The 18,480-nt window shown below is 51.3% G+C and overlaps 1 protein-coding gene across 2 annotated transcripts in view; it reads right to left on the reverse strand.

The window, feature by feature from the left end:
• Window positions 1–18,480, reverse strand: part of COL27A1 (collagen type XXVII alpha 1 chain) — a 159,602-nt gene that overhangs the window by 39,467 nt on the left and 101,655 nt on the right. For both annotated transcript variants that reach the window (XM_040606985.1, XM_040606986.1), the window contains 9 exons: window positions 16,209–16,262; window positions 7,506–7,559; window positions 6,502–6,546; window positions 6,288–6,332; window positions 6,011–6,064; window positions 5,176–5,229; window positions 2,716–2,769; window positions 1,001–1,054; window positions 168–221 (listed from right to left, as the gene is read on the reverse strand). In XM_040606985.1, coding sequence (XP_040462919.1) covers window positions 168–221; window positions 1,001–1,054; window positions 2,716–2,769; window positions 5,176–5,229; window positions 6,011–6,064; window positions 6,288–6,332; window positions 6,502–6,546; window positions 7,506–7,559; window positions 16,209–16,262 — 468 coding nt within the window. The remainder of the gene's footprint in view (window positions 1–167; window positions 222–1,000; window positions 1,055–2,715; window positions 2,770–5,175; window positions 5,230–6,010; window positions 6,065–6,287; window positions 6,333–6,501; window positions 6,547–7,505; window positions 7,560–16,208; window positions 16,263–18,480) is intronic.

Consider the following 18,480-nt stretch of genomic DNA (forward strand, 5'->3'; position numbering starts at 1 on the left):
CCATTATGCGTGCTTGCAGAAAAAAATCCTTGGTGGGAGCAGGGCAGGGGCTTATTGCACAGAGGACCCAATAACCCCCTCGGCTTCAGCCTGGCCCCGGGAGTCACGGGGGCCTGAGTGCACGGAGATGTGTGAGAGCCGCAACGTGCCACGAGAGTGAGGTTTACCTTGATGCCGTCTGGCCCGGGTGGCCCGCCGTCCCCTTCCAGCCCTGATTCTCCCTGCAAGGCAGAACCAGCGCCATGAGGCTGTGCCTAAGCGTGCTCCTTCCCCACGCTTTCTGCGGCTGAGTCCTGGCAGCAAGTGCGGCTGCCGCGGCAGGAGCCCAGCCCCTGCACCTTGACACATGTCCCATCTCATACCCTAGTGCTGAACAAGCTCTTCCTGGAGCAAGGGCATGAATACAACCTCTCGCTTGATTCTGAGCCATAGCTCCTGCTCCACAGCCCCCGCTGCTGGTCCTGCGGCAAGACCTCCTTCCCCGCGTGGAAAAGGGGGCTCAGTCTGCATTCATTTAACCTGGGGCTTCCCCATCCTGCCCCAACAACTGACCTTAGTCCTGAGAAGGGACAAGAGCCACTGCTGGCTTCAATCCATGCATTCATCCCATCCCTGGCTCCTGCCCATGCCTGCATAGTGTAGCCAGTGTTTCCCTGCTTAATGCCTGCTCCTGCTCCGGCGGCTCCCTGCCCCGCGCGGATGCAGGCTCCCGGGAACAGGACGGGTCTGTTCCCACACTGCCCCTTTCACAGGCGAGGTTGTCACCGCGCTTTGCAAAGCAGCGCTGCAGCACCGGGGAGGCTCACGTAGGGTGGTGAGCCCAAGCTGACAGGCTCTGCAAGGAAGGTGCTTCCACCACCCGCAGAAGAAACAAGGGCTGTAAAGGGTTATGGGATGCCCCGAGCTGAGTCTGGCTGCCCAGGCTGAGGGTGAACGGCAAACAGAGCCCCTGGGGAACTGGTAAGGCACAGAAGCCCTACCAGAAGGTGACCGTACTCACTCTTTGTCCAATGAGGCCTTGCTCTCCAGGGACTCCCAGCTGGCCAGGATCACCCTAAAAAGAAGGAACCACAGATATGGAGACAAGCTGTTCACTGACGGTGAGCCCGCAATGAAGCACTTCCCATCGCACCCCTCACTCTGACTTCTTCTTTCCTTCTGCCACACAAACACCTTCACTTCAGTTTGCAAGGGTGTCCAAAGGACAGGTTGGCATCACCAGCACCTCTGCTTGCCCAGGGCCAGCACACACCTCACAGGCTCTGTTGCAGTGGTGCTCAGCAGAACAGGGGCTGAGGAGCGCTTCGTGCTGCCTGCACCTGCAGAGCCAGAAGATGCTCCCTCGGCATGGCCCTTCAGCAAGAAAGCGGCGATGCCAGGTGCAACGCCGTGTTGGAGCAGGCACAGCCAGAGCAAGGGGGCAGGAAGCTGGCTGCTCTTTGAACCTCAGCGCGACTGAGGAGGGCGGAGGAGGACATGAATCTTTGATGGCACCAAAACGAGGGAACCAAAGGAGTTGGAGCTGGCAAACAAACGGATCTTGGCAACAGGCTCCAAGGTTGCAGTTTAGCCCAGAGGGTACAATAGCCATAGGGCAGCTACTTCCCATATGTGCCCGTCCAAGCAAACTGCTTTGCCAGGAAGAGAGCTCAGGAAACAGAGGCATAAAGAGGAAAAAGGTCTGACCGATCCATACATCTCATCCTGCAGAAAACTGGTCTGCAAGTGATGCCTGCCCAAAGCAAGCCCAGCCTGTCCCAACACCTCCCGTCTTAGGAGGAGCAGCAGCATGGGACTCTTGCCCCCCAACTCCCCAGCAGTGATGTGCTGTGCTGCCAGCGGGTAAAGGGGTGTCTGTGCAAATCATCGCGTCCTGTTCCCAAGGAGGGCAGCCAGGAGCACGGGAGCTGAAATGCTCCTGCAGTATCAGGACGCCAAAGACACGGTAGCTCCAGAGAAGTGTCAGATGATTTGCCAAGGAAAACATGGCAAAGGATGGGGCTGGGGGTGGGGAGTGAAGAACAGCAGAGGAAATTGCATTTAATCCCCACACAGAGTCTGTTCAAAAGCTCTGCACACAGGAGCGAACCTTCAAACCAAGCGGAAAAGGGCTTAGGATAAAAAAAAAAAAAAACCCTCTGAGCTGCTCAGCACAGGGACCTTGTTCAAACAAAGAGATGGTTTTTATAGGCCTTTCCATGTGGACAAGAAGGTGCATTCATGGCTCTCAGCAGGGCACCCTTCCCCCATAACTGTCAGAGGAGCTCAGTCCCCACACTGCTGAGGCTTGGAAACTGTGGCAGGACCTTGTCTGAGGGTAGTTTCAAGTCTGAGGCCTTCCTAAGACTCTTTTTGTTTGAAGTTAGAAGCTGCCGGGATCTCTGGGTCTTGAGGACTTCCCTCTCCCCTCAGATTCTGGATCTTGCAGAAGAGTCAAGCTTCATTTCCAAGCCCCTTCCCAGCTTTTGAGGCACAAGATCCCTGGGACGGGGCTTCTCCCCAGCACCGACAGCAACCCCCTCACTATGGGGCTCAGGAATTTGTAACTAAGAGCTTAAATTCCACCCAATTTTATTTTTTAATCTATCTTTCGTTGAATATGCTGTCTGCCATGACTGCTGGAGGGTGAACCTGCAATGTTACCCAGTCCTGCAGGAACAGCAGTTGCTATTATCTCCCCAGTTGGACAGAAATTGCACAAAGGGTTTTTCTTACCTTCATGCCAGGTTCACCTGCAAGGCCAGGTTGTCCCATTGAGCCAGGTGGTCCCTGGAAAAAACAAAGATAATGAAAAAACCCCATTGTAACCAAGTAGAAAGCAAGATCAAAGTCATAATTCCTTTAGCAGAGCTCTCCTGGGACAGCAGAGCCCTGGTTGCAATGTAATTACCTCCCTGGAGCTGGCTCAGGGTACGCAGCATCAAAGCAGCCCAGTACCCCTCGTGCCTGGCTCCTGGGAGGGCTCTGCTCATCGGCCATGCCCCCCCCCCCCAGCCTTCTCTGCCAAACACCTCTAACTCCTTCCAGCCTCTCTGCTTTCTAATGTTAGCAATCACACTGGGGAGCAGCACTGGGACTAGTTGGGAAGGAAGGGAAAAGATCCAGGATTATACTGGAAAGCCCTTTCACAAGGGCTCAGCAGGTTGGCTGACACAGCGGATAACAAAAACGCTCAGCTGTGCTCTTGCTCCCTGCAGCCCCGCTTCTCCACTGCTGCTGGTGTGAGCACGTTCTCCTTGCCACCGGTCTCGTTTTGGTCAGGGTTAAGCCTTAACACAGCCTCGGGGTTCGCAGGCGCCCTGCATGTCCCTGCCTTTGCAGGAGCAGCTGCCCCAGAGGACACAGCTTCAGGCTGTGGGAGGCAGGGGCACAACGGTGCTGCCAGCTCCAGGACAGCTAAAGCAGCCAAGAACAGCAAGGTTACACCAAACCCTCCAGCACAAACCTTGGCCAGATTAGTCTTGACATCCATCACCCGCTTTCTCTGGCTGTAATGGGCCAGCAAACACAGGAATGCCAGCGCCTGGGCTCGGACCAGAAACCCACAGCCCAGGGCTGTCGCCAGGCTGCACTAGCTGAAAGCAAGTGGCTGGCTCCTGCCTGGTCACGGACCCTGCTAGAGGGGCTTGGCATCCCTCAGAGAGCCTGAAGTAAATGCCTGACCTGGAAAACTATGGGAAGTAAGACAAAAAGATGGAAGAGGAGAGAATGACCTCGCAAACTGTTCTTACACAGTGTCCAGCCGCCACGTGCAGCCCTGCGATGGAGGGGTCATGCTCAGCAGCTATCTTTAGTATCAAGATCAATTGGGAGCTTTAATCTTTGTACATTTTCTACTACTTCTGGGAAGCATGGGGAATGAGGATCTGTACAACAAGCCCAAAGATGGACAGCAAAGCTTGTCTTTAAAGGATTTGAGTGGTTTATTTACTTATGGTATTTGCTTTCCGGACAACAACCTCCCTTCTTTTTACAGTTGGGAGTAAAGGAAAAAAGAGCACATAGTCCAGGGAGCACTCTGCTGCCCAGGGAATAAAGCCAGTTCCTGGCTTGCTGAAATGGATTCAAGCAGAGGAGGGAGTAGGGTGCACGTTGGGTTTATGAACAAATGGTCAAGTCACGCAATGAGAAAATTCAAGCTCCAATGAAAGCAAAAATCCTGCTTTGGTTTCTCCAGAGGTGCCAGTGCAGAGAAAGGCTCCTGGAAGAGACACAGATTTGAATAAAGCTCTGTGCTTTCTTGGTTGGCAACATCCAGAGCGGCTCGGTAGCAGCTTTCCAGCTCCCTAGTGTGGTTTACCACGCTGAGAGCTTGCTCCATCCAGTCTAGCAGCCATGAGAATGGAAACTTTCATGACTCATACACTTTGCAGTAGACTACATTAAAAGCCACCTTTGCTGCTGTTTCCACAACCGAGTGAAACATCATGTCTGTATTACCGTGCGGGACCTATGGAAAGGAGCTACCCAAGGGGAACTGGCACATCTGGTCTAAAGAGCCAAGACTATAATACTTCAAGGGGAGTGAAATCCAGCCAAGACTGCGGATGAGTTAGGGGGAAACCACAGAGGCATCTCCTGCGCTCCATCGGGGCACTGCTTGGCAGCTGCTGCTCCTTTGGTTATGGTGTGTTTGTGCCACTGCTTCATGGCAACAGCAACCCCAGAGCAGAGTCAGCAGCAAAGGCATTTCTCTGAGCTTCCTCCGCTGGCTGCAGCGGCTGTGATGGGGCTGCCACAGCAACCCAGGCAGGCCAGCAGAACTGCGGCCGGTCAGCACCAGCACATGGGAAAGGAAAAGCCAGTTTTCGGTTTGAATTGCTGTCGTGTTAGGTCCCTGACCCTGCACGCTGGTGCAGAAAGGTGGTCCCTGGAGTGGTCACAGAGCCATGCCTGGGACATGCTTGTCAGCGTGGTCAGCTTTGAAATGTGTCTCTTGTTGTGAAGATGGGTCTGTGCATCTACCAACTGGGTGTCTGTGGCCTGTGATGAAAACAATACTCAAATTTCTGATTTTCACTGTTGACTTTGGAAGCTGACTTTCAGACTTGAGGGCAATCCTTCCTGCTCACATCCCCCGGTGTGGAAGGATGTGCCACTGCACATTTACTCCTCCCTCAGTCCCGCCACTCCTGATGCACAGGGAAAACAAATAGGAGCAAAGATCAGACTTACCTTATGCCCAATTTCTCCCAAAGGCCCAGGTGGCCCCTGTGGTCCTTGTGGACCCTGAAAAACAGAGACACAAGGCTCTTTTCACACAGTGTTCATTTCTGAAGGGCTATCATTTCCATGGTCTGTGAGATAAAACAGCAGTTCCCTCCCACATCACAGGGAGCGATGCAGCATGCAAGAGATGGCCAGTGAGCTGGAGAGGCTGGCAATGGGTGTGCTGGGGCACCTTAGCAGGCGAACAGCTCAGAAGGCCCTTTGTCCTTCTGGCTCCCATCTAAAACAACTGCAGTTGGCAACCTGAAAACACCTGTTTACCCTCTCCCTTCGTAGTCTAGGTCAGTTCCCACAGACACAGACAGCAGGAGATGACCCTTTTCTGGCTTCTGTGGTCCTGTTGGCGCTCCGTGGGATCTCTGTCTTCATTTGTCATCTCCCAGTGCCTCCCCCAAAGCTGTGGGCTCAGTTCTGACACCATCAGCCTCCTTCCTGGTCCCCCTTCTGCTCTACCTACCACCCCAGTCCAACTCCTCCTGTACATCTGACCCAACCTGGACCTTCTTTTCTCCCTTCCCTTCCAAAATCCATCCCAGGCTGTATCCTACACTCTCCTCGGTTGATTCATGGCCCCCTTTTGACTTCCAGGGGTCTGGCCTTGTCTTCCCTTCTGCATCCTAGGACTCTAGCCAAGCCTTTCACTTCTCTGACCACACTGGAGTCGGCAAGGACAGAGAAGCTGGGAATGGGGATAAGTGGTGGGGAAGACAGAGGGAAAGAAATGAAGTTTCTGTGTGTGTCTAAGGAAAGACAGACAAAGGGAGAGTGAAAAGACACTTGCCGGGTCGCCTGGAGCCCCTTTTGCTCCTGGAGGTCCAGAAGGTCCTTGGATACCCTAGAAAAATTACAAGCACCAAGGTCAGCTCCAACCCCATAGCAATCCTTCGTGCCTCTCGGCAGTAACGTGCATCTCATACGCGATCCAGTGAAAGGAGTGTAGAGATGGCCCCCTAAGTGTGAGACACTGTCCAGATGCTTCCTCCTGGACCAGGACTCAAAACTTACGGACTCGAGTGAAACCGAGGTAACAAAAGGAAGCGCAAGGGATGGACACTTACTGGGAAGCCACGTGCTCCTGTCTCCCCAGTCTCACCCATCTTCCCCTGTGAACACACAGTTGCAGCAGTCAGCAGCCGGCAGTGTGCCGAGACACCTGCGGCGCTTTGGCCCGGAGAAGCTGCAGTCCCCTGGGCACTGTGTACGTGTGGGTGCCCCCCGGGGGAGTGACGCCAGGCCAGGTCTGGCAGGCACTGGCTCTCACGGAGGACGTACCTGCAGCCCCTCGGGCCCCAGCTTGCCTGGCTCCCCTGGGCGGCCCTGCAAAACAAAAAGACAAAGACACGTGGCAGGGGCACAAACTACTGGTGATGCTCTTCTGCCCCAGCCCATCTGCTTTTGGATTTTAGTACATCAAATATCCCCTCCAGCTCCTTGAAGCTTTTGAGAGGCCATCTGCCCAGCATCCTGCCCTGAGGAACACCCCAGCCAGCAGGGAGTGTGGGCAATGGGCTGCATGACTCAAATTTTTTTGAGCAAACACGGCTTTGGAGGAAGCTGGGATTCTCAGGAAGACTTGGCACATCCCTGCCTAGCGGTGCATGAAACAAGGGGAACTCCTCATCAAAACTACATCCAGAGAGCCATGTGTGCTGTGCAGGGGATGGAGTCTGTGACCTTCAATGGTAGGACAAGGGTCCAGCTCTGCCACACTACTACATCAGGCTGCTGCCAAAGAGAGAAACTCTCCCATGCACCCATCTCAGAGCCAATGGTGCAGCGGGCTCACCCTGGACGAGGGTCTGCTTGGGCAGGGTGCCCGCCAGGCTCTCTTTCTCTTGCCCTGCATTTTGCCTATCGTGACCAACATGAAGTACATCAGAACAGACACTCATTTCCTTAGGTCATATTTTAACCAGTAGTGTTAACTTGTTCTGATTTTAGTGCTACGTTCAGATGTGACAGTCAAGCACACTCAATCGCTGGTTCAAGTTACTCCCACTCCTGTGAGGGATTCTATCATTTTAGCAGTGGCCCTTCTATCTTTGTGGACTGCCTCTGTATTCAGCGTCTCAGACCCCAGCAGCAAGGGCTCTGATGCCCGTGTTGGACAGATTTTACTCTGGCTGCACGAAAGACCCATCCCTGCTGGTTGACCCTCATGGCGTTATTGACGATCCCCTGTTCCCGGAGGAGGATGTGACCTTAATCCTGCCCCGAGCATTTCACCACACAGCCAAGAGCAGCCTTGGCCAGCCCGGGCACCCACTGGCACTCACCTTGGCACCTCGTGACCCTGGCTCGCCTACTGGTCCATCAGGCCCTCTGGCACCCTGGAAAAAAACAAGAGAGGCAAAAATAAGAACACAGAGTATATGTCTCACTGGAAAAGACAGCAGTCACCCTAGTTTTGGCCACCAGCAAAGTCGATGAGCTCAGTCCTGGTTAAGCCAAGCCATACCTGGTTGGGCTGAGCACAGCAGCCTGGAGCCCAGGACTCAAAAGATCCTTTCTGTAGTTTGTTGCTTCATTTCTCACCATTACCAGCACACAGCACCAAAATATTTTTTATTCCGTTAAACCAACAACCAGCCACAAACAAAAGCCAGAGGAGAAAGGCAGGCCAGGCACAGCCTTATTTCCAGAGAACAGTTACATGACAGCAGTTTTGCAATGCACAGCCTTGCAGTTCTGGTCTTATTGATAGCAAACCTCTTCCTTCCTAGAAACTCTGCTTTTCCACCTGCCCCTGCCCTTAACTCTTGGCATACCGTGCAGTCTCATGGTCACAGCCAAGGCAATAAACCTACAGAACGTAGAGGCACACAAGCCCCCACCATCTAGTACCTTCACAAAGAGCAGGTGTATTTGCTGGCAGCTGGACCAAGCCTTCTGCTGGAGTTACCTGCTATTTAAGGAACTGGCTGCTGTGAAGGATCAGGCAGGTGATCATGCATGTGCGTGCTGGGAGCAGCGCAGCCTGCCGTGCCTGCTTTGGCACGCCTGGTCCTACACCCGGCATCTGCTCCTGGGCGTGCGTGCACCAGGCACGAGGACCTGGGGGAGCTGTACGGGACACGCACGCTGCTGCAAACACTCACAGCACGTACGAGAGTCCCGACAGTGAGCGATCCTGGATGTGATTAGCTAAAAGTGCACAGTTCATGGTACGGCTCGGGCATCCTTGAGGAAGGGATGGTCCTTGTTCTTCCAGAGAGTTCTAAGCAAGAAGAGCCCTGGGAAGAGAGGTTAGCTGTGACCCAGCTTTCAAGCTAATTTCAGCTGAGCTGAACACAGAGCCCTCTGCACGATTCAAACCCCAGAAACCTGTGTGTCACACTGACAGAGGATAAACAGAGCCATAGTCAGGGAAAATAAAACAGTAAAAAAAGGGCATATCAAGAGACTCTATTAATGCACGTCATGCTCATAATCAGGCCATGAGCTCAGTTGGGACTCTTAGGCGCTACTGCAATATAAATAATAAATAAAAACACAGAGTGGTGCTAGAATGTAGTGGTAAGAGGAATCCTGAGAGCAGGCCAATGCGGAAATAGAGAAAACAGGAGCCAATGTGCTTAATCGGGATGCAAACTGAGTGCCAAAAGTAATAACAGGGCTAGGGAGCCAATGCGTCAGAAAAGCAGCTCCAGTATGACAGGCGAAGAGAGAGAGACTCACAAAGAAAGGCAGTGTAACAGCAGAAGATGTATAGGAAACTTAGCCAAATTATTACACCAGACAAACACTGTCAATATAAAATTATGCAAAAACTTCTACTGTGCTTGGCAAAACCCTGTGCCGCTGAGCGTACCAGAGATTAAGTAACCAACAGCCTGCATTGCATGCCAGCAAGACACAGCTCTAAAGAATGCTCAGCCTGGTCTCCAGGACAGATGGACAGCGGAGGACTGTGCACCAGATGGGAACACCACAGCCCAACGGGGCGCTTCACAGGTTGGCGCTGGCTACACTAGAGCAGCAGCAGCTCTCACCAGCCCTCGACCCCAAGTCCCCTGGCTCATGCTGGCCACTACATCAGAGAGCAGTGAAGACCAAAAGTTTTATTAATCCATGTCCCTATAAACCTCAAAGCACAATGACATACACCAGAAGGTCATTTAAAAGCAGAGCTACGGACAGCTCAAGTCAGACAGGGCTGTAAGCTGGAGCAGGGGGACAGCAGGGCTTGGGGGCGTCTGGGGAGCTGACTGGGGTGACCGCGACACCCAGCAAAAAACCCAGACCTGCCTGGGGCTGGGGCCTGGGCTGCCCAAAGAGAAGGGAGGCGTCAGCGAGTGTATGGCACTGGCACCCTGGGAAAGCACCCTGCCACCCAACTCATCCTCCCTGGAAAACAAACTGTTCCCCTCTTTGAGCAGCCATTCAGGTATTTTGTGCAATTACCTCTTTACTAGCCAAGACGATGGAGTGACCTGCTTGTGAAGAAGGGGAAGGTGGTGCAGAGAGGGAGGACGCGATAGCTCAGCACTGGTAGGAGGGAGCAGGGATCAGAGGCAAGTGGGACATGGAAGCGACAGTGATGACTCAGGTTAGAGGTTTTCCTTCCATTCCTGGACAGTTGCTGCCAGGGAAGGAAAGTGGGATGCACCTGGCCCCTCCAGACCCATCTTCTGTAGCCTGCCCTGCCCTGCCCAGCCCCTTTGCCAGTGCCGGGCTGCTGTGAGCTGGGTGCAGGCTGCTGGGCGCCCTGAGCCCTCACGCAGCGCTGCAGCAAGGGCAGCGATGGCTGTGGCTCTCAGCAGTCCCACCCAGCCGGGCTGGCTGGCTGGGGAAGTGTTTATGGTATCCTCGTTTCTTCCAGCAGAGCCCTGTCACCAGCATTGCAGGATCTGCCAGGGCAATCTCACTTCACAGCAGTCACCTGCCTAATCCCATCACAACACATCTCATCGGCATCTGACCTAAAGGAGGAGAAAGTGACCCTGTATTCGCAAATGCATGCAGCAAGCTTCATCTTCTCCAGCCTCCTGGGCCGAAACCCAGGATAAAGGCTTCCCCTAATTCACCCTGACAGGCAAGGCTACATTTAGTCAATTAGTTAAATCTTTAAAACTCTCTTTTACTGACAACGCTGGTTAGAGATGAGCGAGTGAGGTCCTGGCAGCTCTCCAGGGAGCATCCCGTGCCAAATGCTGCAAGGCACAGCGTGGGACCTTCCCCCTGCAGACCTGGCGGCTCTGCCTTGCCCGCAGGGCTGAGCAGAGCTCCCGGGGCTCCCCTTGGGCTCTCAGTGTTTCAAAATTAACTGAACAGCCAGACGTGCCCACCCTGAGCACGGCAGGGCAGAGGGACCAGGGTGAGCGTGTACAGAGGGTCTTGGGGAACATCATCCTAAGGGCACATGCAGCAGGGACCCATCCTCAGAATGGCATGGCTTTATCACTGGTGTCAGCATCTCTCGGAGCCCATGAAAAAGAGAAAGAAGCTTTTCTTCCGCCTGTGTTAGTATTTATATGACAGTACACAGCTCAGGAGAGGTCCCACTGGGCCAGGACTGTACAAACAGTGCAAGCTCCAAGTAGCTTTAAAATGTAAACAGGAAAAAAGGAGGATTAAATCGAGATCTGCCCACTCCTTTGCATGTGGGCAGCCAAGGCACAGAGAGATACAGGTTCATGGCTGATGGAGCATTTCAGAACCTGCTCAACTGTTTCACCAAAGCCAGCTGGACATGAATGTGCAGCTCAAAGGCATTGCCATGCCCATCTCAAAGCAGCTCACCCGAGGTTGTGCAGAGCGTTATAGCACAGGGATGCGCCTGCGCAGTCCCACTGCAGCACATGAGCTGCCAGACCAAGTGCCATCACTCACTCCTACCTAAACAGATGAGTTTTCCCTTTTGGTCGTGTTGTCAGGCAAGAGCTGCCAAATGGGAACAGTGCAGGAAATGGCAGCTCTGCGGCCCTGTGGCCGAACGCCGATGCTCCAGCATCGCTGTGCTGAGAGGTGCTGGGTCTCAGCAGGCAGCGAGATGTTCAGGGCTGGGCAGAGCCCGGCATTTGTTAAATTCTAGTTTCAATGTCTTATGTGGGTACATTTTGTGCTGTAATCCCTGCGTAGGGAGCTACGTAGGTGGAAGCTAGCATTAATTCCTTGCAAGCCTCACCTGCAGTCACATTCTGCCCCCTATAACCATGAGTTATTTTTAACGTAGGCTCCAGCAGCGGCAGCAAAGCTGGTGATAGTGCCACACAGACAGTGGGCACACAGGCCGAGACAGTGTTTCTCTCCGAGAGTGCAACACTGAGCAGTGCTATCAGCAACCCCAGACTAAATAAACCGTTACGATGTCGGCTAGATATGAACACTGTCAGCTCACAGTCGCAGGGGAATTCAGCTCCAGGCTCCGCCATCAGGTCTATTGCCAGTCCCTGTGAGGGAGCAGAGATACACCTGCTGCTCGCGCTGACAACGCTCCCGAGGACACAGCTAAATGCTCAGTAAGGTGTTTCCGCAAAGCAGTGCTGCATTTTGCCCTGTTCAAACAGATACTCAGAGCTCAGAGACAGTAACCAGCCTCTGGACTGCAGAAGCAGGAGCACGAACAAGCAGTCAGTAGCTCCCTTCCAGAAATCCAAAGCCTCTTCCTTACCCCTTTATCCAAATATTGATATTTCACTATCACCATCTGGCCAAATGAAAAGCAAGCAGATGCCTTGACTGGAGCTGAAGGGAGACATCGCTGGCCATAGATCTGTAGCTAACTTTCCTTCAAACACTTCTAGTGCTTTTTCAGCCAACTAGAAAGATGATCGCTGGGAGCAAAACAATATTCCTCTGCTTTTCCTCCACGAACAACTTCTCAGCTAGTTCGGGGAAAAAGCAAGTCTTTTCAGGTTTGCTTAGATAACACCACTTTACAAATCCCTAGCATTTACAAATTCCTGCAGTCGGTGCTGCTGGGAAGCATTGGGTCCGTGTGGCGGAGAGATAGCGGTCCCCTCGCCCGCAGGGCGCTGGGAGGGCAGGTGTCCTTGCCCTATCTTGCCTCTGCAGGCTGCACCTGGGCAGCAGCTAACGCAGGAGCTGGGCGAACGAATGGTACAGTGCAAGAGAGAAATATGCTTTGGGATTTGAAAAGCTTCTCCGTCGCCTGAGTCAGTACTCAGCATCCCCTCCGGTGGGAGAACAACATTCCAGAAATACTGACAGACTCCTTGGCCAGAAGCATGGGGCAAGGTACGTCACTTCAGAGCAGGATTTGGGGTCCAGCTTTAGGATCTGAGTTGCAAAGCCATGGCTCCAGTTGATATTTAACCCTTTGCAGAGATTCTCAGCATTTTTGGTATCGCTATCCTCAGTGGAGTGTGCTGGAGACCAGATGCTGTCCTGCTGCGAGGAGCTGACGAACAGAAATGTACTTTTGCATTTAAGTGAGATAGGGTGAGGGGACTTGCTGAATCAGCTGCCTCCAAACTTAAACCTTGATTTGGTTAAATAATTAGGTTTAAACATGTGCATTGTTGTCACTAGCTGAATGTTAAGCACATGTCCAAGTGCTACACTGAGTACAGATGAAAGGAGATAAGCCTGGGCTCACGTGGCCAAGTTTCTTGTCCTTAAGGAAGAGGAGAGGGGAAACTGTGTTTGTGGAAGATTGTTCAGTATCAGTCTGAGGGGCTAGACAAAGGCTTGGGAAGGAACCATAGCCCTGTTACGACTAAAAAGAAGGTTACAATTTTAAAAGAATTTTCTTTTTAGAATTTGTACTTATATCTTGACAATACAAAAGCTATCACAACATAAATGCAGACCCCAAAAAGTCTCCATTGTTCTTTACAATCAAAACCATATTTGCTATTTACGTTTCCTTCAAAAGCAACATTAATGAAGTATCCACAAACAGAGCTCATGGAATCCACAAACATCTGGCAGAGGCTGCATTCATGTTTCCACTCTGAATTGAATTACGTCCCTTTTGTAAGCTAGGATAGACAGAGGGTAATGTCTGAAATTACAATTGGGGGATCATTTCCCCATCCTGAGAAAACCAAGAGCCGGCATAGCAGGACAAACTAAGCAAACAAAGAATACTATGTGTCTGGAATATCTTCTGAGAGTATGAAGAGAAGGAAAGCGCAAGAGAGATACATACAAACCAGAAATCCACCAGGCAGGAGATCTGCTGGTCCCTGCAATACCGACTTTCCCACATCATATTCATTGAAATCTGTAGGACTGCAGAGCAAAGCCCAAGTCCCTCCTCTCTGCTGGGGACCTGAGAAAGGACGCCTGTCTGTCTCGCAAATTCTGTATGGATTATATCACTGTGGTGCTCAAACGCACCGAACCTCCATGCTGCCACAGCCCAGCAGCGGGTGTTGAGGACAGGACCAGTGCAGGGCACCAGCAGCAGATCCAGATGCCCAGTGCCCGCTGGCAGAGGCTCACCCCTCTCCGGTGCCAGTGTCCTCAGGGCAAGACCAAGACTGTAAGGGACCCTCTTCCCTGGGCATCACCTCCTGTTCTACCTCCACGTGCTGCGCTTCCTGGGGCGACTTTCTGCAGGGCTCTGGGGCCAGCTGGGGCACAGCCACTGCTGCATTTCTGGTTTCCAGGGCTGGGATGCACTTTGAAGTCTGGGCTTCCTCAGTGGAGGAATGTCCAGGGGGAGCAACTGGCACAGGGTTTGCTGGACTCCGCCTCTGGGGAGGAAACACAGTCCAAGGCCATGAAGCTGAACATCTCTACCATGCACCGTGTCCTTTTGAGGATAGAAAGTGCTGGTGGCAGCTGGCGTCCTGCAGGATTTCTCCTGAGGGTTTGGCACCCTTTCTCTGGGTCTAGCTACACCCAAGGCAGGTCCCAGCTGTGCCAGCCAACCTCCTTTCTTAGAAGCTGAATCCAGCTTTGCTCTTGGTTTTACCTTGTGTGATAACAAATATCACCTTTGTCATTCCTGGCAGTACAAGTGGAGCTGAAAACAGCCTGCTCAGCTGTGCTCTCCTTGTGGGGTGAGGACTTCAGGCTAACGCAGATGTAAGAAGCCAAAGAAGATTTATACGAGTGAATCTCACCCAGCCCAAGAGCCAAACGCCACAATCTGCACGCGGCTGCCTGCCGTAGGAGAGGCTCCATGCCAGGGGATGCGGCTGCATCCTTGGCTGGCAGCTGGAGAAGGCAGGGCTGGGACTCCTCCTCTGCCACTGCGTATGTTAAAGGCACGGGCAGAAATGTCCGATCCCCATAGAGGACTTGCCTCTCCAGGACCCCGCCGGGTCGGCAGCCTGGGATTGTTCAGAAGGCGTTTCCCGTTTGGCTCTGCGCTGTAGATTTACCTTCAGATATTTTCCACCATCCATTCAAAGCCTCCCGTGAAAGAACGCCTCCAGTTTCTCATCCATCAGGGTCATGGATGTCCTGGACAGCTCAGTCAATTGTGCTATGGAGCACAGAGAAACCTTGCTCCCCAGGGGACCCTCTGAGAGCGGAACTGGGGAATGAGATCCATGGCTCTTCCCACCAAGGAGGACAGAGGCAGGGAAGATGTTTTTCCCAGCCACAAGTTAGAAGTTGAACGCTAACATACATCTGCCAGGCATGGACGTTACTGGTGTCCTAGCTGTGCTTTTAAAGCTTAAAGCGGTTCCAGGGTCCGTAACTCTGTGGTTATAGAGCTTCCTAGTCGGTTATTCCATTTCCTTTTGCCAGTCCCAGCTATCTGAGGACAGTATTATCTCTGGCAGAGGGAAACAGGCAATCTTTAGCTGTTCCTAGTTCCCCAAGCAGGAGTTACAGTAGAAGCAGAGACTGGGGGTGGGTAAAATGTATAATTCACTTCAAACTACATCTTTGAAAAAGAAACATGAAAGCAGGTATAAGATCCTTGGAGGGAGAAATGCAAAATATGTTGTTGTTGGGGCCTTCAGTAGAACCCATGCGTGCTCGCTATTAATACTTTGCAAAGCAGCTGGACAAGGAAAAACAACCCAAAGCAAGGATGCTCCTGCAATAAATGTCCCGCTGAAGAAGAAGAAAGATTGAAGAGCTCAGCGGGACATGGGTTGGATGTCATAGGCAGGAAAACAAGCAGCTTTGGCAGGTCTAGAGGTCATTCTGCCGTCGGCTGTCACCCAAACAGAGCAGGAAGAACCACGCCATGAACTGATACAGAGTGCTTACGAAACATTTCTCCAGTGTAATGTGTACTTGTAGCACTGTCAGTGATGCTATTTAGCACTGTTACCCAGCGCTAGGCTGGGGGGCTGCCCTTTCCAGGCACAGCAAGGATTCACACACGCTTATGGTGTGGTACTGTTTAGATATGTACAGGTAAAATCAGGCCCTTGTGTTATGGGCTGGAAAAAACCCTAAAAAGACACAGGACATTCTTACAATTTGATCTGCCGACAGCGTGGAGCACACCTTTCTCATAACCCTGCGGAACACTGCCGGAAGACACTGACCCTGTGAGACTGAACGGGGAGACACAGGAAGAGTAGGCTGTCCAGCTCTGTGTCAGCTCTGTTTCTGCCTGCCTTGTCTCTTAATTCTATGACATTGGAGGAACATTTCCTCCTTTATCTGCCTCCAGTTAAATTGCAACACTTCACGTCTCAGCTGTTCTCTCTCCCTTGGCAGCAGAGACATCTTTTCTGGTCTTCTACCCGCATCCTTTCACCCTGCCCAGATACATCTTCAGATGGCTAAATCCTCACCATCCTCGCCAGAAGTGTCTGTAAGTCCCGCCTTGGCATTGCAGGTGGCTGGAAAAGACAATCTGGACCACTTCCATGACAAACTCTACACCAGGACACCCCTCTGCCCATACACATCACTTGCATTTGCAACCCTGCTCTGACTTGCTTCAACGACTGCAGCCTTTGCATGCAGCAGAAACACAGCTGCGGGGTTCTGCCCCCACTGCTGCTCATCTTCACCCCCACAAAAGAATCCACCAGATTACTTTTCCAGTGGCTGAAACAGGAGAGAGATAAAAACTTTTGAAAAGCGCTTACCCTGCGGCCTTTCGCCCCTCTTATCCCTGGTGCACCACGGACTCCTGCCGGACCCTGGAAGGGAAAAGGGAAACAAAATGAAGATGGAGGAAGAGGAAGGCAGCAGCTGTTGGTAAGACCCCACATCCCTACGTGGTCTGCAGGGGCCTCAGGCGCAGACACTTGACCAGCAGGTTGGTTCATTAAACTCCTGCCAAAGACATTACCATATTTACTTCTCTATAAATGGTATCTTTTTAAATGCACTGATTGTCTTTGGGTTATGAACATTTATGCCAATGATCCTGGCTGAGTTTTGTATGCTTAACTTATCTGCAGCCTGTTGTCTGTACAAGTGGTGTGATCTGAAGAGAAGTCGAACATCCAGAATTCCCTCCAAAGCTATTAAAAACAGCTGTTGCTCAGTATCTGTACAAAAATAATAACAACCAGGATCTGTTTTTCAGTTGTCCAAATACAAAATCAGACACCTCATTTTAGGTATCCAAGTTTGACCTTTTTAGCCAAGTGATGATTTTATCTTCAAGTATCTGTTGCCCTGTTAGTGCTGCATAAATATTCATACTGGCAGATAGATGCTAATTTCATTTGGACTGTTGGTGTTGTGGATGAGCCTGTTCTTCTTACGCTTACAGAAAGGTTTCAGGTTTTAACTAGGATTTGTACACACTTGATTCATTAATGTGCATGCAGAAAATGCAGAAGAAAATTAAACAGCTTTTTTGTCTGTTAGAATATTTATGTTTCAAATATTGAAGGATATGTTCAATTAACAGGAATTATTTCTGTGTTATAACTTTCAAAACCCACATTTAAAGTTAGTGCCTTTCTGCTGTCAGAAAACCTCAAAATGACACATTCCATTCTTATTCTCTCAAACATTCCACATCAAGTTTTGCTATTTATATATTAATAGCTTTTACCAACTGTCAACCCTGCAAGCTTCACCAAGGATCAGAACAAAACTGGACTGTGATCTTCCTACTGCTTGTACCACTGCCACTAATAAAGCTTTTGCTTTTGGAATGGAGGCATCTTGCTGCATGGCATGTAAGTTCAGAATACAAATGCTTAGCTGTTCTCACTCAAGATGGAAAAGTTACTTGACTGTAACTATATTTGTCATCACAGTAAATCTTGGTTTTGCTTAGTGAGGTCAGTAGCAACTGGCACGGACAAGCAGTAGATGTGTCAGATGCCTGTTTTATAGAGATTTTTTATGATAAACACATACTGAAATGAAATTCTTTGTTGGTATTTGGAATATCCTCCTGGAAGCCTCAGCCTATCCCAAATAGCTTATGGAAATACGAGCACAGAAACATTCGTTGTGATGGCAAAATGCTGAGGGAATAACTACATACCATGCTGGGAATTTCAAGGAACTGTTTAGGAGAAGATGAGTGACCTTTAATATACCTATACATATGCGTTATTTTCGAAACTGTGTATTAAGACAAAAGATGTACCGTGATGGTGAGCAAGAAGAGGGGAAAAGGAATTCTCAAGTGTCAGCGAGCTGAAATTAAGGGCAAAGTTTCCTCCCATTGACTATACCTTTGCGTCCCATTCCCAGTCACCCTCTGCTGAACTAGCCATCAGAGCTGCTAAGGCTCACTGGATAACTTAATCTCAAAGATTTTAACAGTTTAGGACAAACAACAGCAGCGTGCCTCAGGTCTGGCTTGAAAAGCAAATAACGACTTTTTGGTGGAGAAACAGGCAGAAACAGCTGGAGTTAATGAGTGGGGATTTGATATTAGGGGATTATTTGATTTACTGGCTTTGTGTGGAAGTTTGACTTATTGAATTATGACTTTTTAAAATGCAGTCTTGGAGGAAATATTTTGCTTGGATGAACTTGTTATTTGCCTGCAGGAGAACAGGGGACCGAAGGAAGCAGAAGGACCTGGGGACGGTCTCGGCTCCCAGAGCTCTTCAGAGAGCTTTTGGCATCTCCAGTCGGAGCTGACGCCTCAACTCATACTGCCGTCATCATGCCCCAGTGAAGGAAGACAAAACTCGGCCCCAACTCACGGTACTAGATAGCAGTGCACTAGGCAGTGCTGCAGGACCCCCAGGAGCTCTCTGCCCAGGGCTGGTGCAGAGAACCCCCCGGTCCCCTCCCCAGCTCACAAGCGTGCAGCAAGCAGGGGGCCTGCCTATGCTCCAGCTATCCCTAAGTCTTGCAGCAGCCAACATGCTGAGAAAGCTGCTAAAAAAGGGACATCTAGAGATATCTGCTGCCTCCTGGACTTCTGTCAGCAGCAGG

The sequence above is a fragment of the Falco naumanni genome, chromosome 9 (assembly GCF_017639655.2).
Source record: "Falco naumanni isolate bFalNau1 chromosome 9, bFalNau1.pat, whole genome shotgun sequence".
NCBI classification, from domain to species: domain Eukaryota; kingdom Metazoa; phylum Chordata; class Aves; order Falconiformes; family Falconidae; genus Falco; species Falco naumanni.